Below are 25,839 nucleotides of genomic sequence, written 5' to 3' on the forward strand. Positions count from 1 at the left end.
TTCTTTTAGTAAAAATCAACCCCTCCTTCAGTCTCCTCCAAAGAGTCAAACTAATACCTCCTGAGCACCTACTATGTGCTTCACAAGGTTTAGCACATCGAATTTCATCTTTACCACCCTACAAGTGTGTAAATACCACCATCCTTCTAAGACATGACCTAACGGGGCACCTGAGTGGCTCAGTTGGTTAAGTGTCTGCCTTCAGCTCAGGTCATGATCCCGGGATCCTGAGATCGAGTCCCGCATCCGGCTCCCTGCTCTGCGGGGAGCCTGCTTCTCCCTCTGCCTCTGCGGCTCCCCTTGCCTGTGCTCTCTCCCTCTGTCAAATAAATAAATAAAATCTCTTTAAAAATAAATAAATAAATAAATAAATAAAAATGACATAACAGCCTGAGAGAGGATAAAGAAATTCCCCTGAAGTCACATTGCGCACAGACCCCAGGACCAGACCAGGACACAACCCAGGGCTGAGTCTTCAACCTGTGCTTTCTCCTCCATGTCACACTCCACCAGAGAAGACAGGAGGCCGGACCCTGAGGGGGCAGAGGAAGCGCCCCAGCTGGGACTCACCTGGCTGCCTTCCTGACGGGCAAGCAGCCGGCCTTCACACCTGCACTCACAATTTCCCACGGACTGGACGCAGGATTCCCAGCAGCCGACAGAGGCCAAGGAGTAGCCGCAATCATTGCTTTTCCCTCTTCCGTCGGAGGAGAGTGGAGAGCTTCTAGAGTTCTACGTGGAATTAGAGATGGATAAGGATTATCAGGCTCAGGTGAGTGAAAGTCAAGGTGGACGCCTGGGAAGAGAGGAGATCATGGCCAGTTTCACAAGGAAATGAAATGCTTTGTGCAGAGAGAAGGAAGAAAACCCCAGAGCAGAGAAGAAACCGATCAAAGTTTGGAGAAGTGGACTGACCACCATGGGGAGTGGGGTGGTGCGGGGGGGAGCCCCAGGAATGACACACTCTGGGCGGCTCAGGGGCTGTCTGCATTTCTCCCATCCAGAGCTCAGAATCCCGGATCCTGGAGGGGGCTGCAGCAGCCCTCCTCATGTGGTCTACTCCACATTCCTCACATTCTTTACGCTCAATTAAGGAGAAATAATCAGGGGAGCAAGCAAGGCCGCAGCCGGGCAGCCATGCCCCACGTTGCCGGCATCACGTGTGTGCGGAAACAGCCCCCCTCGGTCCGGCCAGACCAGGCCTCAGCTGAAGGGGCCTTAGCGGGATGAGGGACACCGGCGGCCAGGACAAGAGTATCTCTCTGTGCTCCACAGAGACAAAAGAGTGTGGAGAAGGGGGGTCGGGGGCTGGGATCAGGAGAGAAAAGATAAGAGGGCGCCTGGGTGGCTCAGATGGTTAAGCGTCTGCCTTCGGCTCAGGTCATGATCCCAGGGTCCTGGGATCGAGTCCCGCATCGGGCTCCCTGCTCCTTGGGAGCCTGCTTCTCCCTCTGCGCCTCTCTCTCTGTCTCTCATGAATAAATAAATTAAAAAAAATCTTTAAAAAAAAAAAAAAGAAAATCTTTAAAAAAAAAAAAAAAAAGAAAAGATAAGAAGGCCAGGTCAGAACAGAGAGAAGATGTGCAGCCTGAAGGCCTCAGCCAGCCACTTCTAAATCATGTTACCGCTTTACCAAAATCACAGCATTGTGTCGCCATTACCATCCGCCATCATTATCAAATGCACTTTGAGACCCTCCTGGACGCTTAGAGTGTCCTCACCTTCATCAGTTTGGTGGCATGTGTTGATTAAGTGAGTCATGGGAATAGTACCTCTCTGCGGTGGTCCAAATATACCCGCGTAGTCTGCAGGGGGATGCCATTCTTCACCCCAGGGCAACGTGCGTGTTATTTCCTCCCCTTGGACCCAACAGGCCTGGTCATCCAAGCAAACTCCTACTCCCTCTAGCCTCTACCCAAGGGCTGCCTCCACCCCTACCCCCAAACCTCACCCCCACAAAAGCCTTCCCTGCTATCCCCAGCAGCCCCAGATCTCCTCTGGGCTCCTCCTTCACCTGGTACCTGTAACCAGGACAGATCTTATGCTGTTCTGTAATTTTAGGTATATATGTCTATATCCCCCCCAGAATGAGTAACAACTACATGAAGCATCATTATTTAATGAGCATGTTCTATGTGCCAGGCACTGGGTTAGCACGTGCTACATGACCTCCTTTAATCCTCTTAACATCCCTAGATCCCTAGAGGTCACACTCTGTGCCCAATTTACCTACGAGGAAGTCAAGATTTAGAAAGGTTAAGTGACTTGTCCAAAGTGACCCAGCTAGTAAATCAAGGTGGGGGGGGGGGGGGGTGGGAGGACCTGAACACAAGATCATAAAATGCCAAAACCCATGCTATTAATCTAACAGAGATGTTTGAGGACAGGGCCCATATTTGGCCTTGCTCACCACTATACTGCAAAGAAAGTAGGTGATCGATATAGGATGAATGGATGGACTATGTGGGCTTTGCAGTTTCAGCAGTGGAACTAAACCAAAAGCTCTCTCTTCCCACCTCCCTTATCAATGGATCAAACTTGCAAGACGATTTGTTAGACCAAGGACCCATTCCATGCTCTCTCTTGGGTCTACTGTTAGGACACACTCTGTGACCACTCCGGGGTCTCAGTCCGTGGCCAGAAGTACGGACCACTTTATTCTCAGGGCAGGACTCAGTCTGGGCCTAGCAGAGAGGATCGTCTGTGGCCGGTGTATGTTGGAGAGAGGTGTGTGTCAGAGGAAGAGAACACCTCTCTGCCAAGCTGACTTGCAGCTGAAGAGATAATGGACGGTTCTCGAGCCAGAGCGCCTTGTTGCTCCGCACTTAGAGGGGGAGAGATAATACGTGTGAGAGGAACTGAGTGGGTGTGTGGGATAGTGCAGACTGGAGAGTCCTGGGAACGGGGGTGAGGAGACGTGCCCCCTACACGAGCGTCGTGTACACTTTGTGAGTCCCACGTATGTGGGAGTGTGTGGTGTGTGCGGGGCGACAGGGGCTGGGTAGGGTGTGGGAGAGACAAGCACACACACCTGTAATAACATTGGCTTCAGACGCTAGGAGAGAAGAAATTCCCCCAACTGTTTTATCAGAGCCGAAGTTACTAAATTACATTGTTGTTTTAAATTTGAGCTTCTCTGCCTGCAAACGAGGGGATCTCAGGTTCACAAGCTTAATGCTTGGCTGGGCCTGGAGCTCCACTTCCCCACCCAACCCGGGCTCCCAGAGCTCCCAGGCCTGAAGAACAAAAGTCTTCTCTCCCAGGGCTTTGAAGTAGAAACACTAACTGCTCCCTTTAATTAGAAAGAAACCCCCTATTGTTCCTGCTTTATTACTGATGGATGAAGACATTGTGGGGGGGGGGGGTTCTGAAGAGCAAGGGGGGTGGGGGAGGAGTGGAAGGGAGACAAAAATCTCTATTTAGAATAGACAATCTCCACACTCAGTCTCCATGCACCAAGGCAGACCTCTTTGTCTACACCATCAACCAAGACTTTACAGGGCCTCAGCCTTTGATTAGATGTTACGGGAAACAGGCAAGATAGGGTCTCAGCCCTCAAAGAGTTTATAATCTAGGTAAGGGAGGGAGGCAGGGGGACAAGAAATAAAAGAGAATCAGTACTGCGAAACATAGGCAAGAAGAATTTAGGATACATGGAACGGAGAGAGAGTCCCATGAGACAACCTCCTAAGAAACTTCTGGGGAGGGGCAGTGGCCTACAGACTTGAGCTGGATGCTACAGAATGGAGAGAATTGACAGCGAGCAGGGGAAGCTACAGGAGAAGGGGTTCCCACCCCAAGCAGGGAAGTGGGCCCGGGAAAGGCACAGAAGCAGGAACTGGGACAACTTCTTTGGAGGACAGTATGGAAATGGGTCTGTTGGTAGAGGGGGCTGCGTGCAGGGGGACTATGGGAAATCAGGTGCATAGAGCAGATGTAACAGAGGAGTGGAAGACTTTGAAAGCACATAAGGGAGCAGGGCCTTGATGAGATATTAGGGAGCCATTGAGCTTTCTTGAGCAGGGGAGTGGCCTGATAAAAAGTGGCCCTTGGGGAGATTAATCTGGCAGCCCCTCGTGCAAGAAGGCATGGAGGGAAGGAGAGCAAAGGAGGGAAGCCAGCTGGGGAGCTCCTGAGGAAGCCCAGTAATGATGGCTTAGACGAAGGTGATGGCAGTGGGATCAGGAAAGAAAAGGTGAGTCTGGGATAGATTTCAAAGGAAGAAAAAGATGTGTTGACAGAATAGATATAAGAGGATAAAGGAGTGGGATGAGTCAAAGACACCTCTAACATCTCCAGTCTGGGAGACTAGGAGGGTGGTGGAGGGGAAAGAGGGTAGAAGCCCTCTAGGGGAAGTGTGGGGCCAGAGGAGTTAATAAACAAAACCCCCAAAAGCTTCATGCTCCCTTCCAGAGCCCAGAGATGTCCTGAACCTGGTAGTAACTCCAGGGCAAGAGAGCCCTGTTCTCTGACAATGGGAACACCATTAATGAAAACAACAACTTTTGTACAATCTTTTTTTCATGCACTTCAAAGCGATTCACACTTGCACCTTATTTGATCCTCAAAACAATCACAGTCAGTATCATTTTCCCCATTTTGCAGATGAAAAAACGGAGGCACAGAAAGACTAAACAACTTGCTCTAAGTCACACAACTAGTTAAGGGCAGAGCTGGAAGCAGAAGCTTTCTGGTTTTCGGCTCAGAACCCCTCCCAGTGCCTGTTGGCAGCCCAGGAGAGGGGTGGGGCCTGGAGCTGCATGTGCCCTGAGTCACTGGGGGCAAGGAGTCTGGGGTTCAGAGACAGGGTCCACCCCGGACTTCAACAGCACCTCCAGCCTGCTCCTCACACTCACATAGGGCGTAAGTCGGGAGCCCAGGGTTGGAAACGCCAAGTCTAATCAGACCTCACAAGCCCACAGATGGTTTGAATCAATGTGCTACCTTGATAGGAATAATGAGGAGTCCTGAAGACAGTCTTATGCCAGATCTATCCATCTGGACAGAGAACCATATCTTTCACAGGAGTTTCCCCATCCAGGGTCCCATCACCCTCCAGGCTGGGCAAATCCTTCATGGGGATGTCCTCTGGTCCCACATCATACCTGCTCCTCAGCCCCCACCAACAGAACCACCCACAGATTTTCCAAAAGCTTTGGCCTCAGGTTCTGATTTGACAAAATCTGAGTTCTCAGGCTTTTCTTGAGGCTGAAAATGGTTCCTAGGGAGAAACAGGTGACCACAGGTTACCAGGATGGGCAGGGGTTGTGAGGCAATACGGTAGGGTGGATGGACCTGGATCCAGAGAAATGAAGAACCAGACAATTGTCCCACCCACTCCCTGGCAGAAAGAGTATTCCCAATGTGCAATGTTTCATTCAATCAACATGATGGGATACCTGACCTAGGGCACCCAAATCTCATGGAGTTAATCAATCTATAAGGTCACAGACTCCCAGCAACAGAACCAGACCTACGATCTAGAAAAACCTCTCCTCTTACTGTGGGAGCCCATTGGAGCCAGGACCCCAGAATGGCAGCAGTGACCATTCCCCAGGGAAAGCTCAGGCTTAAGATCTCAAGCCCCCAAGGGTGGTCCTGTGGGCAGGGACCTACTTTAATGTAATTTGGTCCTGCCCCACCCCTTGCCTAGCAAAGCTTAATTTGAAGCTTAAAAAACAATGAAGTTAATTTTTAAAAACCTTTCATTGAGTTCCATGAGACCCCTATTAATTTTATTGTTTCAATAAAGCATTTATTTAATTGTCTCCAGAAGGGCCCTGTTAAAGGCACAGATGTTACCTGAGTCAGAAGGGAGGGGAGGGAGCTGGGAGCTTTTTTTTTTTTTTCACCCTCTCCCATTAGCACATTAGCAGGATTCTGTTATTGGATTAACTGATTGTCACCTTAAAAGTCACAAAGTAGAGCCCTGAGGGAATGAGACAGGAGGCAGGTAAATTCTGGGGAGCAGTTTTGGTCACAGTTGCAGAAAGCAGCAAGCCAGGCTCATGATAAAGAGGCTGGGTTTGGTTAAGACAAAAGGAGAGCATTTTTTTTTTTCTCTGCTGATGAGGAGACACTTGTTACTTAGCCTCTGGCACAAGGCTGATAACCCTGAAAAAGATCAGAGAATAAGCACATCAGTAGATGTGTGCTGTCCAAACCATAGGAGGGGATGGGCTCAGCTTGAGTCGACGGAGGATCAGGGGAACATCACATTCAGTCCCTCCACAATTATTTACTGAGTATCCACTATATGCTGCTACTACTTGGAGCTTCGAAGATACAGCCGTGAACAAAACAGGTCCCCTGCTCTCGTGGTGCATACATTCTAATGAGGGGACACGTGGACAACAGAAAATATAACAGACATATCAAGATCATTTCAGACAATAAGTGCTCTGGGGACAAAACAGAGTAATGTGGTAGAAAGTGGTCAGAGGAGGCCTGTGATAAGACATTTGAGCCAAGACCTGAATATAGGAAGGAGCCAACCACAGGAAGGTCTGAGAGAAGAGCTTTCTGGGCAGAGGGAACAGCAAGTGCAAAGATCCTGGGGCCCCATTTTGAGAAGAGCATTATGAAATGGTTAAGTAATCGAAGGAGCATGATCTGGGGAGAGACCCAGGAGACCCTCTAATGTCAAGAAATAATCTCAGAACAGAGAGTCCATCATTATCTTTTGTCCCTGGTTATTGCTTAGTGTTTAGCACAGAATAGGTGATCAATACATGTAGGTTTGAAGGAAGAAAGGAATGAGAGGAAGGGTAAAATTGAACATTTAGGCTTCATTTAGTCAGATTATTCTTTTAGTCAACAACCAATTAAAACAGAAAGAGGAGGAAAAAAGAGCTGAGTCTACACACTAGGTCATTCATTACCGAGCCAGGGAGTGCCCAGGGGAAGGAAGGCACGGGGCGGGGGGTTGGGGAGTATACATCTGCACCCATCGAGGAGATCAAAATGTAACTGAAGAAACAGTAATAGTAATCACTCATTATTATTATATTATTATAGGCCCTGATTATAGCTTAAGCGGTGCTTTTGTACACATTTCCTGTTTCTCACAGACTCATGAAATAGAAAATAACACTATTAGTCAATATTTAATGAATTGCCTATAGGCCTTGGCACCGTGCTAGTTGACGGGGATATACTGGGAACAGAAATCAAACAAGGCCCCGCTTTCATGGACTATATAGCCCAGAGTCGACAGACTTCAACCAAATGACACAAATGAGAGAAATGCCAACCATAATGAGTATTGCAATGGATAGGTACAAAGGACTGCAAGCACCCATACTGGGGGTGCTCAGGAAAGACTTCCTTGGGGAGGTGTCTTAGGAGCTGAGCTCTAACGAGGAGTGGAGTCAGTAGGTAAAGAGGGCAGACAAGAGTGTTCCAAGCAGAGGGAACAGTAAGTGAAAGGAGAGAGCAAGGTGCAAACGAGAAGCAAGGGAGGGTAAGTGTGTCCTGAGCAGAGATAAGGAGGTAGGGCACAGTGAAGGGGGTAGTGGGAGTGGATAAGGCTCTAGTATGGGGGGCCTCAGACAACACAGAAGAAAGTTTGTCTTTGGCCTACAGGAAACCAGAGGCCAATGGAGGTTTTAAGTTATCTTCAAAGACTCGAAGGGCTGTCCTGAGGAAGATGGTTTAGATTTACTACAATCAAATAATGTCTTGGCCCCCCGTAAGAAAGCGAGCTCATCCATCACCAGAGTGGGGCAGTGGTTGGCTATTTGAATGTCAGGGAGAGGTCCTCCTTTGGCCAGGAGCCTGGGCAGCATCAATGACTTCAACCTTCTCACTATCAAGGGTCCTTTTTACCTATCTTGCTGCCCCCACAAACTCCAGATTTTTTAGAGTCTACCTCCCAGGATACATTAACATAATTTCCCCCCATTTTTCTTAATAAACAACCAATGTCATCCAGAAGGACAAGAAACGCAATGCATGATATAGTTCTGGCCACAAGCAAAGAAATTCAATGTTTCCTTTGGGAAAACTTATCATGAAATATGTATAATTCCCTATAGGCTTTCTGAAATATTGACAATAGCTCCCCACTCCCCAGTACACTTACAGACTCTAGGAGATCTTCTGGCTCCAGGCTAGGAACCTACTATTCTATGGTCATACCCAAGGTCTCTTCCAACCAGGGTACTCTGAACCACAAGGTATAGCTTCCTTGTATTCAGGCATTTGGGGGAAGGAGCAATAAATGTGAATTAAAACAATCAGGGAAGGCTTGCAGAAACAAAGAAAGCCTTGAGATGGGCCCTGAAGGATGGGCAAGCTTTGGATAGGTGAGGAAAGTGTGTTGTCAGGCAGGAGCAGCAGAATGTTCTCTAAGAGTGGTGAAGCGACCAGCCAGGCTGCAGCATGGAGTCAGGAAGTATTTGTGGATACAAGAATAGAAAAAGTCGGTCGCAACTGACTTTAAATGCCAAGCTGAATTACCCTCCAAATGACGGGGAGTCATCAAAGATTTTAGAACAGGAAAATGATGTGTTGGAAGCAGTGTTCTTGGCAGATGAATCTGGTGCCCATACATGCTTCGAGGTGGGAGGGGAACTTCGAGGGGACCCGATCAACAGACCAGATGTGAGAGGAAGAGCCTGAACTGGGTAGGATGGCAGTGAGGAAATAAAGGAGCAAATCCAAGAGACATGGCTTTTTTTAAAGCCCAGGACTTGAATCTGAGTTTAGAAGCAGCAGAGACTGCGAGGCATCTTGGAACCTGCTGGTAGAAAAATGAGACAGTCACCAGGGGAAGCTCATGGGTCTGGGGGAGATGATGAGTGCATGGGGCATCTTAGGGAGTTTTTACTCCATCCTTCATAGCAGCTACCCCTGCAAGTGGGGTTGGAGGGGCAGGCAAGGTGGCTTTCACATCTTATGATATATAATCTCCTTTAATGGAGGGATTTTGTATAATTTTTACTTCCTTTTTGTGTGTGTGTGTGTGCTTTTTGAGATTTCTCAAATAATTATTTTAACTTCCAGAGTCTCGTTAACCCTTCGTAAAACATCACTCGTGATGGAATAATTCACAGGGTCTGCTGGGGTCTCTGAAAAACACATCAGAGGGGTTTCGTCTCTACTCCTGAGTCTGTGGGTTTCCCTATGGGTGAGTGGTGAGGACTCTTCCACGTACCTCTTTCTGCGTCTCCCTCCTTCTCTCCTCACTGCCCCCTGCCCCAGCAGAGCCTACCTCTGTCCTTTAAAGGCTCAAAGATCATCAGACAGCCGTCTTTCCCGCCAGATAGCAATGCCAGGCTTGGAAAGACTGACCTTGGCATTTTTACAGCTGAAATCAGCCCAGCCTGGCCCAGCCCATGAACAAAACTACAGGCAACAGGACCGAACCTAGAAGGCACGAGTTCTGCACGCACATCAGACAGCTGTGTCCAGATCCCAGCTCTGCCACCGGTTACCTACCCCATCAGTACGTCAATCTTCTCATCTTGAAAATTGGAGATAATGATAGTATTTATTTCCTAGAGGCATTAAGTGGATCAAACCACGATGAAAGGCATTTAGTAAGCGTGCTGTATCATTAGTATTAATATGAACAATAAAATAATAAAACTTTATGACCAAACTCTGTTGCCTGGAGGCAAAGATAACCTTAATACCCTTCCATCTCGGTTCCCACTGGTGGCATTTATTTGCCTCTCTCCATCTCCATGCCAACTGGAATTTTCTTTTCCCAAACCAACCAAGAGCAGAGAGAAAACCTAAATCAGGGCCCGAGTCGCTGCTTGCTCATTTCATGGTGGTCTGCTCTGCCCCTTAAAGATGTGTGTGACATTCGACAAATTCCTTAATCTCATGAGCCCCAATCCCCTCCTGTATAAAACAGGTGTGGCGATACGGACCTCACAGTGTGGGCCAAGAGGCTAGACCATTCCCGGCACACAGCAGGCTTTCAGTTCAAGATAGTTCTCCATCCGGGTTCCAGGTAGGGGTCAGTTCTTTCCTGCCGGCCCATCCCAGACCCTCCTTGCTATGAGTCCCTGATGGTTTGGAGGGAATCTTCTCAATTACACCATAAGCTCCTGAGGGCACATGCAGGGCCCAGGTCTTCCTCCTGTCTTCCTCCCAGGCCTTGGTCCAGGCCAGCCTCCTGGGGGCAGCCAGGGAAGAGGGAGAAGACTGTCAGCCTTCTAGAGGTCCAGAACCAGACACACAAACTCAACAGCCTCCCTTTTCGTCCCCTTTTCTCTCCACTTTCCAAACCACAGCCCTGAGGTTGCTTGAAAAGAACTGGTTCTATTTGACAAGGGCCTAGAAGGAAAGTTGCCCCATGCACCCTCAGGGTATATTTGGCCTGGTTAAAGAAGGTATAATGTGTCAGATCCAATCACCCAGCCCCTATGCTCCATTCCCATCCCTCTCTGATGCAAAGGCCTCTGGACAAAGGCAAAGGTCTCCCTTCACCACCCCCTGCCACCAAAGTCCATCCATCATCCAGTAGTGATCCAATGGTCAACTCTCCATTCATCTATTAGCCTCTTCATCTGCCCCAGGAACAGAGCACCTGGAGTTCAGCTCTAACAGAATCTCAGTTCTGGGCTGGGTCCAACACCAAGGCAGCCCCCTTGCTCCTACCCCCAGGTAATGGCTCTAAACAGGTACCTCTCAGCCTTCTCTGTCGTTCCCCCACCCCTACCCTCCGGCTCCCCCAATCAAAGGAAGCAGTGTAAGAGGAGGACACACATCTCAGCCAACCAGGAAAGGGAGAGAAAGAGAAGCTGCAGAGCATCTCTCTGGGCTGGAGAAAGGACGGAAAAAGAAAAGAACCCTGCCCAGGGAGGGAGACTAGAGGGACACTTGGGACCCCAGACCCAGAGGCCCAGACCCAGAGAGACCAGCCTGGGCAGTGGGAGCTCTGAGAGGCTACAAAGCCTTTCGGTTGCTAGGGTCCTGAAGGGCCTCACCCTCTGACAGGGTCATGGAGTCGTAATGGCTCACGTTCACATCTTGGGACCCACACAGAGGAACTAAGCTCTTTTCCAGAGGAGTAGACAGATCTCTCCTGAGTCACAGCTTTCTGTCTCTTTGTCTGACTATCTTTCTCAGGATTCAGGGCTTTTGTCTCTGCCTCCCTGTCTCTGCATCGTGTTGTCTTATCTTGTCTCTTCTCTTTCTCCCTTTGCCCCCATCTCTGTCTCAAATCATTTCTTAGGGGACTCTGCCTTGGGGCTCCCGCTCTCCACTGTGTAGGAAACCTGACCTTCATCATCTGTTTTTTATATTTTGCAAAGTCAGCTTCACTTCCTACCTGAGGGAAGTGGGGGTGGGAGAGCAGGCTGCCTGACTCCACCCCTTTCCCTCCCCCCTCCTCTTCTGAATCCATCCCCTCCCCCAGCTTCTTGCCCCAGGAAGGCCTATCCTGCTCTCAGTCACTTTGGCATCAGGCCCTGATTCGTGGTCTTCTCTCCACAGCTCACTGTGGGGTGGGGGAGGCAAAGGAGGCCTCTTCTGATCAACTGACCACTGGTTTGCTGATTTGGAAAAAAGTGAAAATTCCAGGCACAGTGAAAGCCCAGGAGGCTGAGGGATTTCACCAGTGGAAACCAGGATGGAAGTAAAGTCATTTCTGCCTCTGGGCAGAGTTACAGCCAACCAAGCAATGTGGTCACAGATGTTTATTTGTTTGACCGTGAATACTAGCAATAAATCACACATACTGAGGGCTTGCCCTGTGCCAGGCACTTTACATGTCTTTGCATATCATCACTCAACAACTTCACGTGGTAGTGACTATTTTCTCCCATTTTCTTCGTGAGAAAACTCGACACAGAGAGGTTACCTACCTTGCCCAAGGTAACTCAGCTAATGAGATTTGAACCCCGATTTCTCTGACTCCAAGTCCCAAGCTCTCAACTCTACATCAAAGTTTCCAAGACCAGAGAAATGTATTTTGTACATTTCCTTTTAAAGGAAATAAATCCACAGAACTCTGAGAATATACCTTCAAGATCCCAGGGACCCAGGCACCCGAGAAGCATTATGTGTAACTCGCTACTTTCCGGAAGACCTAGAAGAACCAGCTAGCAAAGACTACACGGAGAGGCTAGAAGAGAGCATTTCAGGAAGGAGGAGCTGGGAGGGCAACCTGGGAAAACACAGATGATGGCTGCAAGTCAGGACACAGGGCAGGCACAGGGCTGGGGAAGTCTGGCTCCATGCAGGGGCCAACAGGGCTGGGGGCAGGGCTGGGGCAGCTCATGGAGGCCCAACGGCCCAGTTCAGTTTACCCTCCAAGTTTTCAAGCAGGAGCATAATACTCCAAAAGAGGTGTTAAAGGGAGGTTAAAGGGAGCTGGGCTGGAGGTTAAAGGGAGACGACTAAGAGAGCTGCTAAGAGGCAGCCCAGGACCACCTAACACAACATGCAGACAAGAGGTGTCTAAGACATTTCCAGAGAAATCTAGCATTTTGGAGTCTGAACCCTCTGCCTCCTTCCCAAGGAGAGCTATCCAAGTTAGCCTTTGGGGTGGGTAGGGGTGTGGCAGGCAGGGGGAGAAACAGGAAGATGCGGTATGGCTGCAGCACTGAGCCTTCACACTAGCAGAGACTCTGGTCTGCGGGCGGCTGTGGCCCTGAGTGACAGCTGGAGGAAGACTCTCTTGTGAAGATGGCATTCAGTGCTCAAAGCTGGACACTGGCCTGAGCAGGAGGCTGGCCCTGCCGGGTCTCCAGGACAGGGCCAGTGGGCAGACTACGGATCCCGAGCTTGAAGCAGTAGTCTGTCTTTTTCAATTCTTTTGAAATGATGATTCTTCTCCCTGGGTGGCAAAAAAAAAAAAAAAGCAAACAAGCAGAATTTGGTTAAGAACTCAAGAACTGCCAATTCAGAAACTCTAATCTCCAAAAGCGCAATCCCTTTTTTTCAGAGGCCAGAAACCTATTTCCATCAAAGATTGTGTGTGTCTGTGTGTCTGAGACTGGCGGGGGAGACAGAGTGGGTGTGAGGAGAGCGCTGAAATGTCTTCGTTCCTGTGTGGGAAGCTACCGCTCGGTGGGCTTCCACGTGTGCCTTGTATGTACATTTGTGCCTGTTCCTCAGGCCCCTGTGTGCACTGAACTTTCAGACCATAATAGAAACACCGAGCCTTGGCAAAGATATCATAGGAATAATTATCTAATTTCAGAACATGTTATTATAATACCTACTTGATGTGTAACAAACTTAACAATGTTCGCCTTATATTCACCAGCTCTAAGTTGGAGACTCGCAGTGCCAAGTCCTACCTCAGGGGCTTCTCCGAGACCCTAGAGCAGAGCAGGCCCCAAAGAAAGCTCTTTAAGGAATATCCACCCCACCCCCACCCCCCATCCCCCACTCCATGGCTTCCTCCTGGATGCAGAGGTTTGGCTGGGGAGATTCGAGGAGATTGCTGGAAGAGGGGCAGAGCCTAACTTGGTTGGCATCTCTGTTCCTCCCAGAATCCCCAGTCCTCACCAGGAGAGGAGCCCCTGGAACTGGAAAGAGAGCAGCCATATTGGGGTCACGGAGGCAGATAGGCTTTCCCTGACTCAGCAGTGGGCCAGGGGGCCTCAGGATCTGCAAGCCTCCCTTCTTCCCCAGGGGCTGGGTTGGACTGAGGCTGTGTGAGGAGAATGTTTGCTGTTTGCTGCTGTTGACTTTAGCCAGTAGCTCTGTTTACAAACCCAGGTTGGTTTTCCCAGCACAGTTAATTAGAACAAAGACATCTGGTGTGAGGGCTGGGGAGGGCATCTGCTCAGAACATTGCCCCCACACCCAGCAGCAGTGGGCCAGCACCGGGCAGAGCAGCTAAACAGGGCCAGACCGAACCCACCAAACTCAAGGTTCTCAGAAGAACCGTGGCTTTTCTCACTCTGCCTTTCCCATGCCTGCTAAGTTGGACTGGGCCCCAACGCTCCAGCCTTAGGGCACCCCGAGAGTCAGGGATGGATGCCCCTACCTCAGTGGAATCCCAGGCTGGAGATCCAAGACTCAGTCCTCCCCTCTGCCCTTCCATGTCCAAAAGAACTGGGAGAGAGATTCCCGTCCGCTCTCTCATCACAGTGACTCTGCATTCTGTAGGAATGCCAGACCTCTTCAGCCCCCTGGAGGAAAATCTCCCCTCCCTGACACCCCCTCAGAGAGGTGTCCTTCCGACACCCCCCTGACTCCTCTCCAGCCAATCTCTGACACTGCGGGGAGGAAAGAGATTAACCAGTCCAGAACCAGAGGGAGGCAGGAAGGTGCCCAGGAAGGTGAGAGGTTCTGGGTGGACAGTTCCAGGGCTGTGGGGAAGTGGAGGGCTGGGATGGGGAGGGGCAGCAGCTTATCTCTCCCAGGAGGGGGGAAGCTCACTCCAAACAGCTAATGCACTGGCGTGTGAAAGCCCCTCAATTAGCACTAATGATGCAATCAGGGAGGGAGGAGGAGGGACCAGAAGTTCTGGCGGAGTCAGCACCAGCTTACACACAGGGTACACACTCCCTTCCTCCGACACAGTGGCCCCTTCAGACACACCAGTGCACACACTCCACAGACAGCCTGGACCACGCACGTCCGTGGGTACAAATGCACCCTTTGCACAAACTACTAGCATGCATATGGTTCGCGATCCGCTGCTGACTGCGGGGATCCCGGGGAGAGGAGTTCGATCTGGGGCTTCAGGGTCAAGGAAAATGAGAAGCCAGAAAGACTTGGTGGCGGAGGTTGAAGAGGGCATCTTCGATTATTCCTCTGATCCCAGAATTCCCGACCCACGCAGGCTCGCAGGTGCCAGCCTCTCCACGGCCACCTCCCCACACCACCCCCACCCCTTCGCCCCGGGATCCGGGACTGGGCGAGGAGCCTCTATCCCCAGCCCCCACCCCGGAGGGAGGCCCTGGGTTCCGGGAGAGAGCTCTGAGAGCACACGGACCCCCAGCACCCCAGAGCCAGCTGCTCGTCCCCTCCGGAGCCCGTTACCCGCCGGCCTCACCCCTCTATCTTCTCCCCCACCCCGCCCGGCCGGCTCCGTTATCCGCCTCCCGGTCCCGTTATCCGGCAGCCCCGGCCCCGTTATCCGCCCTCGCGCCGGGCCCGGAGCTCCCGCGCGTCGCGGGGTCGCCGCCGCCCCTTCCCCCTTTCGCGGCCCGAGCTCGGGGGCCCGCGGGCTGGGCAGGGCCGGAGCCGCCTCCGCGCCGCTTCCCAGGCCCGGACGGCCGCGGGAGGAGGTCCCGCTGTCAGTCAGCGGGGAAGGCCGGGCCGGGCGGCCGGAGGGGGCGGCGCCGAGGACGGGCTCGGGCCGGGAGCTGGGAGGCGGAGGCGGAGGGGGCGGGGGCGGGGGCGGCTCCGGGCCTTATAAGCGGCGGGGGCAGGGCGGGAGGGAGGCAAGTGTCAGGCCGATGTGCGGCCCGCGAGGGGCCGGGGTCGGGGCCGCCGGGGCCATGCGCTCGGACTGGGCAGGGGGCCGGAGGGGCGCAGAGCGGAGCCGCCTCGGAGCCTGAGCCTCCGGGGCGAGGGAGCCGCGCGGGGCCGGCCGGCTGGGGGGAGGGGAGCGATGCGGCGCCGGCGGGCGGCGGTAGCCGCGGGTTTCTGCGCCTCCTTCCTGCTGGGCTCCGTCCTCAACGTGCTCTTCGCACCGGGGTCGGAGCCTCCGCGGCCAGGCCAGTCCCCCGGGCCCTCGCCAGCCCCGGGCCCGGGCCGTCGCGGCGGCCGCGGGGAACTGGCCCGGCAGATCCGAGCGCGCTACGAGGAGGTGCAGCGCTATTCCCGCGGGGGCCCCGGGCCCGGGGCCGGCCGGCCGGAGCGGCGGCGCCTGATGGACCTGGCTCCGGGCGGGCCGGGCCTGCAGCGTCCCCGGCCCCCGCGGGCCCGGCCCCTGCCCGACGGCGCCCCGAGCTGGCCCCCGGCTCCCGGCCCGGGCTCCCCCGGCTCGGGCCCGCGCCTGGGCTGCGCCGCGCTCCGCAACGTGTCCGGCGCACAGTACGTGGGCTCGGGCTACACCAAGGCCGTGTACCGGGTCCGCCTGCCGGGCGGCGCCGCGGTGGCGCTCAAGGCGGTGGACTTCAGCGGCCACGATCTGGGCAGCTGCGTGCGCGAGTTCGGGGCTCGGAGGGGCTGCTACCGGCTGGCGGCCCACAAGCTGCTCAAGGAGATGGTGCTGCTGGAGCGGCTGCGGCACCCCAACGTGTTGCAGGTACGACGGTGGGGGTGAGAGGGTGAGGGTGCTGGCTGGACGTGCCCAGGTCCGGTCACTCTGACTGGAAGAGAACCCTCGGCCATAGAGATAAAGACTGTGCCCAGGTTAAGTAGGGGCAGAACCCCGACCGCGGCCGCTGCCCACTACACTACCCTGCCCCTCACTCCTGAGTGGGCGTCTCTTTACGGAGGGACTCCTGCGTCTCTCAGCTTCCACCCCATATCCTTTGAAGACAGAGACCAGGACCGAGGGTCCCAAAACTCGAGGTAGGAGTGCGAGTCTGTTAGGACTTAGGACCCTGCTTCTGGCTGGAGCTAGGGTGTTGAGCACCAGGGAAATAACCCCAAGCCAAGACACAGAGGTCATCCCTGAGTCAGGATTCCAACTGCAGTGATAGGGCCCCTTTTCTTGATGGAATCTGAACCCCACTCCTCTCAACGTCCAGTGGCTTGTCAGGCTTTGAAGATGGGATGGGACAACAACGGGGTTGGGAAGGGCTAGAAAGAGACCCTGTATTGGGCTTGATTCCCAGAGAATATCCCCACCCCCTACCCCACCCAGAAGCCACTGGAAGGACTGGAGGGAATTGGGTAGTAGGCCAGAAAATGCACAGCCCTTCCCAGAAGTGACCCCGCCATTCTCCAGGCCTTAAAGACAGCCCTTGGATTATGAAGGAAGCCTTAGGATCTTAGCTCAGTGCTCAGGGGACAGGCTACGGGCCTGAGGGTCTCAGGGTCACATTATCAGAGCAGATGTGGCCAGTGGCTGGAAGACTGAAAAGGCCAGATGCCCAGGTTCCTACTAAATGGGACTCTGTCTCTCCTGTTCACTGAGGAGCAGAGGGGAGAGATGAGACCCCACCTTGTCCCCTCCGGGCTAGACTAAGAGAGTGGGCCACTCACAGCCCCAGCACTGCCCTAACACACCCACTTCCTCCTCTCCCCCAGCTCTCTGTCCTTGAGTCGGCCCTAGGATTAGACAAACTCTTCCCTTGCACATGTCTGAGCAGCCTGAGAGGGGAATCCCTGACTGGTCTTGGCCCGCTGAACAGAGGGTGTGTGCAGACTCCCCAGCAGAGGAACCTCGCCCACACCTTGCACCTCCGAGCCCCCTCAAATTAACCTTTCTGCACCCAGCAGAACTGAAGAGAAATCTAGGAGTCCCTCCGTCCTCTTGTAAGGACTGAGATAGACCCCAGGCCTGGGTGGGTACTGTGGAACAAGAGAGAGGCGAGAGAGCTATTTATATTCCTGCTGGCTCCAGGTCTCCCCAGGCTCCCCCGACTCTGGTCAGACACTTGTGACCAGGTCCTACGCCCTGAACTGGTGGCAGGAGGTCGGGCAGAGCCAACGGTTGTGACCAGCCATGCCTGGATGCCCAGCTGACACTGGGCCTGGAGCTTCAGGGAGTGAGCGACTGGTTACGTGGCCATTCTAACTGGGAGGATCTTGTTCTCTTCGCTTCCAGGGGCTCTTGGGAACTTTTTGGCAACCCTGGGGTGTCAGCCAGATTCTGAGGCAGTGGAGAAGCAGGACATTAAGTGTTAGTTAATTGATTCAAGAGGCCCCCCCACACACACCTCCCTTAGGACAGGTTTGAGGTTTTGATGTGCTCTCCTGTCTCTTAAGGAATTTCTCCCTCCCTCACTCACCCTACCCAAGCTTCCTGACCAGCATCTAGCTAACTGCCCCCACGCATCTCACAGAATGGTCCTCCGCTTTAATGTCAGGCCTCTGCCCGATTCTGAAAGCACCCCCCAAAATACATCTATATTACATAGGTAGTACATATATATTACAGCTGAATAGTTTTCACCCAAGACTGGGTCTGTCTGAGGTCGGCTGTGTGACTTTTACAGGGTCAGAGACTGGGGGTAGTTGCCCTAGGGCACCAAGTGTTAGAAGGTGGGGAGGGTCCCTTTCCATCTGGGGAAAGGTAAAAAGCTACCATGAGCGAGGAAGAAAGGGTCCCTGAGTTTGAGTTTAGGAACTGTTTTGGGGTGACCGCCAGCCAGAGTCCCTCTGGCCTCTTCCTCAGGGCCACCTCTGCTGCCACGGAAGCCCGCTGTGGGGTACAGGGGGGTGCTCAGGAGGCTGCAGTGAGGGTGTGCAATGTTTCAATACCTCTTACTCATTTAAAATTTCAAAACCATTTGACTGCTGAACCAGGGAGGAGCCAAAGAATGTTTCTTAGAGTTCCGGCTCCCCCAGGCCACCCGGAGGCCCCATCCCCATCTCTGGTAGCCCCCAAGTTGGTTCTGTGGATTCTACTAGAAAAGCCCCAGGTAGCATGTCCCACCATGCACCTCCCAGCACTTTCTCTGGTCTCTGGGGACCTGCCTGGGCGAGATCTCTCTATCTTTCTTCTGTCACCCCCTACACACACACACACACACACACACACACACACACTTCTCACGTGATAGATGCCTCTATAGCCCAGGGTCAAAGGGCAAAAGGGTCTTCCCTCCCCCCAACCTCCACAGTTCCAGGATCTCAGGCCTCAGATGGGGCCCCAGCCTGCTTGGGCCCAGATTCTGGCCCTGCTAGAGTATATTTCTTCTCCCAAACGAACAAAAGATGCGACTGAAATGCTCAGCCTCACGCTTCCTGGGGGGGTTAATGGTGTCTTTTTATTTTTTCCTGAGGGGTGTTGATTAATACCTCGTTAACAGCGCATTTAACGACCTCCGGGTGTTTAATAACCTTCAGAAGTTTCCCACAAAGGCTCAGACTCTGGGCAAGAAAATGAGAACCAGGCCCCAGGGCTGCTCCCCTTACCTTCCCCCCCACCCCCCACCCCCCCCCACCGGGGCCTGGGGCCTCCCTGGGCTAATGCGAGGTGGGGGAGCAGAGAGAGAGAGAGGGAAGAAGAGGGTGCCTGGGACTGTCCCCTGATCCCTGGTTTGCAGCCCTGCTGATCTAATGGCGGCCCTGAGCCGTGCCTTCTCTCATGCTGGCAGGCTTGGGGCAGCTGGCTCCAGGAAGGGGGAGCTGAAAGGGCACTCCTGGGACGGAAGAGGGCACGTGAGGCTGGAGTGGATCTGGGAGGGGTGTGAATGATGGTAAGAAGGGTGACAGTATGCAGGGACATCTAACCTGTGGGCTTGGCTCCCCCCTGCTCTGCAACCCCACCCTCCCACCAGCCCCCACATTGTGCAGCTCTCCCCTCTCCCTATTGTGGTCTGGACAGCTCAGCCTTTGTGTTTCTACCCCACAGGGTGCTGGTTGTTTTGAGCCTCATCTGATCCCTGGCTGATGGGCAGTGTGGTGGGGGAGGCTGGAGGAAGCAGGGCTCTCTCTCTGGATGCTGGTTTAGGTGTTAATGACAAAGTCAGGCTGTGCTTCCCAGAAGTCCCTGACTAGATGAGCTGTGCCGAGCCCATCCTCAGGTCCTGTGGAGTGGGCAGGCCCTTGTGAGCATGCCCCCAAAGAACTGATCTTCCGCAGAAACCATCCCTTACTACTAATCCCATTGGTGGGTGTGACCACCCCCACCACCAACATATGCAAAGAACACCCAAGGCTGTGCCCCTTGGATGCTTTGTTCTTATAAATGCTTGTTACCAGTCCGAGGGAGCTTGTTTTTCCGCCCACAAGACCAGAGCTGAGAAAAAATGAAGTTGCCAGAAAGTAGAAATGATAAGGAATAGAAGCCCGGGACACCTGAGTGGCTCAGTCGGTTAATCGTTTGCCTTCGGTTCAGATCCTGATCCCAGGGTCCTGGGATCGAGCCCTGCATCAGGGTCCTTGCTCATCGGGGAGCCTGCTTCTCCCTCTGCCTGCCGCTCCCCCTGCTTGTGCTCGCTCTCTCTCTCTCTCTGTCTCTCTGACAAATAAATAAATAAAATCTTTAAAAAAAAAAAAAAGGAATAGAGGACTGGAGCAGGAGAGGAGGTAGAATACCCATTTGCTGGCTTGTTGATTAACAAATGGTATTCGTAGAAAGAACCAGGCTGTGGAATCCAAGTGACATAAATATGAATGCTAGCTCCTGCATTAGCTGTGTGATGTTACACAAGTAACTTAACTTCTCTGAGTTAGTTTCCTCACCTGTAAATTGGAGATTATAAGAATCAAGTTATGCATGTAGAACACTTAGCACAGTGCCTGGCACATGGCTGACACGTGGTGTCCAGACCTGCCCATTTACCTGAGCAGCAGGAGGTAGGAGGCTGAAGTCGCTAGCAGGAGCTCTGGCTGCAGGGACAGAGGGCAGGCTTCCCTGGGCCATGCTGCTGTTCTCTTCTGGCCTGAGCTGAAGCAACAGCCTAGGGATCAGGGTGGGAGGTGCGTAGTGCAGAGGGAGGGGGGCCTCTGACAGCCCAGCCCTTCTCTGTCCCCACTCCGACCCTGTGACCTAATGACCTGCCCTGGGCCTCCCCCAGCTCTATGGCTACTGCTACCAGGACAGCGAGGACATCCCGGACACCCTGACCACCATCACAGAGCTGGGTGCCCCTGTGGAGATGATCCAGCTCCTGCAGACTTCCTGGGAGGACCGCTTCCGAGTGAGCAGGGCAGAGGGCTGGGCTCTGGGCTCCTTGCTGGGATGGTTTTCCCTTAGAAGGCCAGCCCTCCAGAGCAGCTTGGACTCCTTCTCAGTCAGAAAAAGGAGGGAAAGATGGAGCAAAACTGACTCAGCTGTCAGCCAAGGGGTTAAAAAAAGAAGCAAGACGTAGAAGATCCTGACGTTTTTGTGCTCCTTACACACACACACACACACACACACATGCATGCACGCCCGTGTAGCCTGGCTGCCAGAGGGCCAGTGTCCTAGGACTAGAAAAGACCTTAAAGTCATCTTGACCCTCCATTTCCACGCACTGGACTAAAACCACACTCAAGATGCAACTTCAAGGAGGAGAGCCGGTATCTGCAGACTTCCATGCGGCCTGTTTCCCACCGACTCCATGTTACTTTCAGGGTCAGGTCAGCCCAGGGTTACTAGAAAATCACTGGCTTGCTCTGTAAGGCCCCTGGCCCTCAGCCCTTAGTAAGCACTGGAGCCTTTAAGAGAAAAGCCAACCCCCCCCCCGCCCCAAAGGGGTGAGCCCTGGAGTCTCCCAGGCCCCCTCCCAGGAGAGAAGCCTATGAGCAGCCTTGTGTCTGCCCCTCAGATCTGCCTGAGCCTGGGCCGGCTCCTTCACCACCTGGCCCACTCCCCACTGGGCTCGGTCACTCTGCTGGACTTCCGCCCCCGACAGTTCGTGCTGGTGGATGGAGAGCTGAAGGTGACAGATCTGGACGACGCACGCGTGGAGGAGACGCCATGTGCAAGCAGTGCTGACTGCATCCTGGAGTTTCCGGCCAGGAACTTCAGCCTGCCCTGCTCGGCCCAGGGCTGGTGTGAGGGCATGAATGAGAAGCGCAACCTCTACAATGCCTACAGGTGACCTCCAACCCCCCACCCCCCCAGGAAGGCCGGGGAGGAAGAGTGAGCCAGGGAGGGCATGGCAAGGGGAGAGCCCACATGGGGTCCAGGAGGCCAGCCAGGGTGGGGAGACTCCGCCTTGATCAATGGAGGAGCAGGGGTGGGGAAGGTCTTCTACCCACTCAAGAAGGGAACATTCAGGCTCCCGGCGATGAGGCTAAAAATAGTCATCTCCAAGGAGAATCTGGGGTGGGGGGTGGCAGCTGGAGGCTTCTTAAAATAGTGTCCGATTCAGAGCCTAGGGCTGGTGGGACTGGCACTACCCCTTCGTCCCCTGGTCCTTCAGTCTTGGAAGCTCCTCACTGGGCCTCAGCTATGGGGCTGCTGTCACAGTGATCAGCTCAGGGGATAAGGTAGCACTGGGTGGTGGGGGAGTCCTGGGGACGGATGGGGAAAAGAGACCTCAGATTGCAGCGTGGTATAAAGTTAAGGTGTGGCCTTAGCATGTGTCCTGATCCCTACCCTGAGTCCTGAGTGGACTCCTTCATTCGCTCTGGGGTTATGCCTGGGTAGTAGGCCTGAGGGATCAGGCTCCCTGGCCAGATTAAGGTTCTGTCCCAAGTTGGGGCAGAGGAAGGATGTGTCCCCAAGGCCGGACCACTGAGCCCCTGGTTTCTCTCTGCCCCAGGTTTTTCTTCACATACCTCCTGCCCCACAGTGCCCCACCCGCACTGCGGCCTCTGCTGGACAGCATTGTCAACGCCACGGGTGAGCTCTCCAGGCGCCGTCTGCTTCCCGTCACCGTCCCCCAGCAGGCATGGTGTCGAAAATGCCCCAGGACAGCACAGTATTGCGTTTCCCAAAGTGGCATTCCATGGCAAACCCCCTTCCCAGTCCACTGGTCACCCGGGCCCAGGTTCCAGGGGAAGAGAGGGAAAGGCAGCAGGTTGCAGACCGCGGGGAGGGGTAGGAGCGCGGGCACCCTCTCCTAGCCACACTGCACTCCGCAGGAGAGCTCAGCTGGGGAGTAGACGAGACTCTGGCCCGGCTGGAGAGAGTGCTGCACCTGTTCCGGAGCGGGCAGTATCTGCAGAACAGCTCAGCAGGCAGCAGAGCCGGTGAGTGGCTCCCGCAGGGCTCCAGGGGCTCCAGGGGCTCGGGAGCAGGGGGGAGGGTGAGTGGTCCCCTTAATCGCGCTAAGCGGCTCATCCTCCTAAGGCACACTTGAAGAGACCACTGACTGTTTAGCCTCTACTTGGAGGTCTTCTCTCTGGCTGAGCCAGAACGACTATAATTCTGCCTTGACCTCGGGGCAGGGGGCGGGGGGGGGGGCAGGCATCGACACCCCTTCTCTGGGTAGCTCCAGACCCCACTCTGTATTGACTGTGTGACTTTGAGCAGCTTCCCTACACCTTGAGCCTCATTTTTCTCTCCTGTGAACTGGGTTTAATATTTCCTGCCTCACAAAATGCTTATGGGGATTCAATGCTAGGCGAAGTGTGTGCAAGCAATTAACTTGCTTCCTGTTACACAGTTGTATTACAGAATATATGTTGGCTCCTCTTTCCTTCCTCTGCCCTTCTGGGGCTAGGAGGGAGGCTGGAGGAGGCTGCGATTCCACGCCGAAACCAGCCAAGAAGCCCAGGAGCACGGGGAGAATTGCAGCCCCCAGCCGTCGTCGTTCTGCTGAGGCCCTGGGGTTTATCATGGCTGGCAGGGGGGCCAGGAGTGGGCAGCCTCTGTATTCAAGGAGCTCTGGCCAGTCTTAGGGGTGGGGGAGCCCTCGTTAGCCCTGTAAATAAAGTTTAACGAGGTGAACAATGGCTGGCTCTGTCCCTGAGGACGCCGTTTATGGGGCCATAAATCACAGCCAGCCCTGGACTTTGGTCTAGTCCCTGGTAGAAGAAGGAGGCAGGAGGGCGGGGTGGCCAGAGGCCCAGGGCTTCTGCATTATCAGTCCCGAGCTGGGGCTCCCCAGGCAGCAGGAAGGACTCAGGTGAACGAGCAGCTTCCTGATTGAGGAGCTCGCAGAGCCTCTGGGGGCTCTTTCTGTATAATGGGAAGATTTTTCCTCCAGCTTCCTCCCCCAGACACCAGAGCTGTGGATTCCCCAATGGTCATTTTTGTGTTTCACATTCATTTGCATTCCTCATAACTTCAGAAATCCCCAACTGCTCCCTCCCTGAGGAGCTTGCCTCATCTCTCTCCCTAAGGCCCAAAGGAAGCAGAACCCAGGGGTGCTCTAAACTCTTGCTACTCAAAGTGTGGTCTGCAGACCAGCAGCACCAGAAGCTGGTTAGAAATGCCCACCCCCAAACCCCACCCCTGACCCCCTAAATCGGGATCTGCATTTTAGCAAGAGTCCCTGGAGATTCACAGGCACACTGAAGTTTGAGAAGCCCGGCTTTAAATGTCCAAAATGTCCCGACCTCAAGCTCTGCGTGTGCATTTATCCCACGATGCACCCGCTGTCAGGTGCTGTCCGAACCCACTGTGCACCCTCAGATTTGGGAGCTGTGGGTCTCCCAAAAACCGAACCTGAGCTTTGCCTTTACTGGGTGCTCAGCCCAGTTCCACAGCAGTAGCTGCCTTCATCCCCATGTGAGGGTGACTGGGCTAGCTTTCAGCTTTCAGTTAGGAAATGAGTCTTAGCCCTTTCCAGGAAGCGGCCCCAGCCCTCCTGCCTGGAAACACAGAGCTCTCATTCGAGCTCCATCCCCAACCCCACAGAGTACCAGCGCCTCCCAGACAGCGCCATCCCCCAGGAAGACTACCGCTGCTGGCCCTCCTACCACCACGGGAGCTGCCTCCTCTCGGTGTTCAACCTGGCTGAGGCCGTGGACGTCTGCGAGAGCCATGCCCAGTGCCAGGCCTTTGTGGTCACCAACCAGACCACCTGGACAGGTGAGCCAGTGGGAAGGGAAAGGACGTCCTGAGGGAGGTGACTGGCATTCCCTGGAAGAGCCTGACAGGTAGTGGTCCCCCGTCAGAAGCCAGCTTTGATGAAAAGACAAGAAGGCCGAGATGAGGAGAGACAAGTCTACGCGTCCTCTAGGCAGTCCCATCGGGGAGAGTGGCCCCGCCTCCAGGGAGAGAGACAGTCCCGTTATCTCTCACCTCTGCCTCCAGGTCGGCAGCTGGTATTTTTCAAGACAGGATGGAGCCACGTGGTCCCTGATCCCAACAAGACGACATATGTGAGGGCCTTGGGCTGACCTCTCGGGGGGCTCAGCTGACAGCGGACCAGCCCCGCCAGCTGGGCTCGCCAGTGGAGGGAGGGAGGGACGGACTTGCACTAGCAACACTGCATGTCACCTGGAAACCCCTGCAGACGAGGCTGACATCCCAGACGGTGAGGTGACCAGGACAACGTGCAATAATGCCAAATGTTAAAATGTGAGTTTACCGGTCTAGGTATGGGACTGCTGGCCCCGGGGCCAGGAATCACGGGAGCGGGGCAGGGGGGCGGACTGCCTTCCCAAGCCTCTGGGCAGCCAGCAAGGCTCAGGCTGGTATCCCCTGGGGGGGCTCTGGCCCTCGCTGGGACAGTTCTGTGGGCAGCCCCATCACTGTGTCCGTGGTGTAAGAATGTAGCCAGAGCCCCTGCTGCTGCTGCTGCATGTCACCATCTGGTGGGGGCTGCGTGGGGACAATCAGTCACGGAGTGTTCTCTCAGCTCAGCTCCGGACAGAAGACTTGACGGGAATGCTCTGGGATGTGGGGGATTCTGTACCCGGGGAGGCCACCTCTGGCCACCCAACCGGGGGCACCCACAGGCCAGCGCAGAGGCAGGGACAGAGGAGCCCACAAGGTATGAGCCAAGACATGGGGTCAAGGAGCAGGTTGCAGTTTGAGCCAGGACCTGGGGTGGGGGTGGGGCCGGGGCCTTTCTGCCTCATTTGCTTTCAGTGAAAGCCGCAAAGCAGCCAAAACCAGCCTCTCCCCCCTCCTGGAGTTTGTATATCCAGAAGCTTTTGTACTTCTTGTTCATTAGAATGTTTATTTTTGTAAAAAAAAAAAAAAAGGTCAATCAATTAATAAATGACGTTTCACGGCAAGGACTCTTCCCAAAGCCACAGTTTCTTGGGCTGACTTGTCCTCATTTAATGTCTTTGGTGTTTGTTTGGGGAAGTGGGGGCAGGAGAGGTCATGGGGGATGACCTTTGGAGGAGTGAAATCTCTGTGGCAAACACTGAAGTTGGCAAAATGTGTTTGCAGGCCCTGCTCCCACGGCGCCCACCTCCCTCCATGGCCCTCCACATCCGTGTCCGGACAAAAGACAGGAGGGACTT

At 54.0% G+C, this 25,839-nt stretch overlaps 1 protein-coding gene across 2 annotated transcripts; it reads left to right on the plus strand.

Moving 5' to 3' along the window:
• The first annotated feature begins 15,374 nt into the window (after positions 1-15,374).
• On the plus strand, positions 15,375-25,654 carry PKDCC (protein kinase domain containing, cytoplasmic). Of its 2 annotated transcripts, XM_035000986.1 has the most exons (7): positions 15,375-16,171; positions 20,562-20,684; positions 21,294-21,565; positions 22,236-22,315; positions 22,558-22,665; positions 24,278-24,451; positions 24,677-25,654. In XM_035000986.1, the coding sequence occupies exons 1-7, from the start codon at positions 15,533-15,535 to the stop codon at positions 24,760-24,762; spliced, it is 1,482 nt and encodes a 493-aa protein (XP_034856877.1). In that variant the 5' UTR covers positions 15,375-15,532; the 3' UTR covers positions 24,763-25,654. The 2 variants fall into 2 exon arrangements, with proteins under 2 accessions (XP_034856877.1, XP_034856878.1); XM_035000987.1 differs by lacking the exon at positions 20,562-20,684.
• The last annotated feature ends 185 nt before the right edge of the window (positions 25,655-25,839 follow it).

The sequence above is a fragment of the Mirounga leonina genome, unplaced genomic scaffold (genome assembly GCF_011800145.1).
Source record: "Mirounga leonina isolate KUSES-001 unplaced genomic scaffold, KU_Mleo_1.0 Mir_125, whole genome shotgun sequence".
NCBI lineage: Eukaryota > Metazoa > Chordata > Mammalia > Carnivora > Phocidae > Mirounga > Mirounga leonina.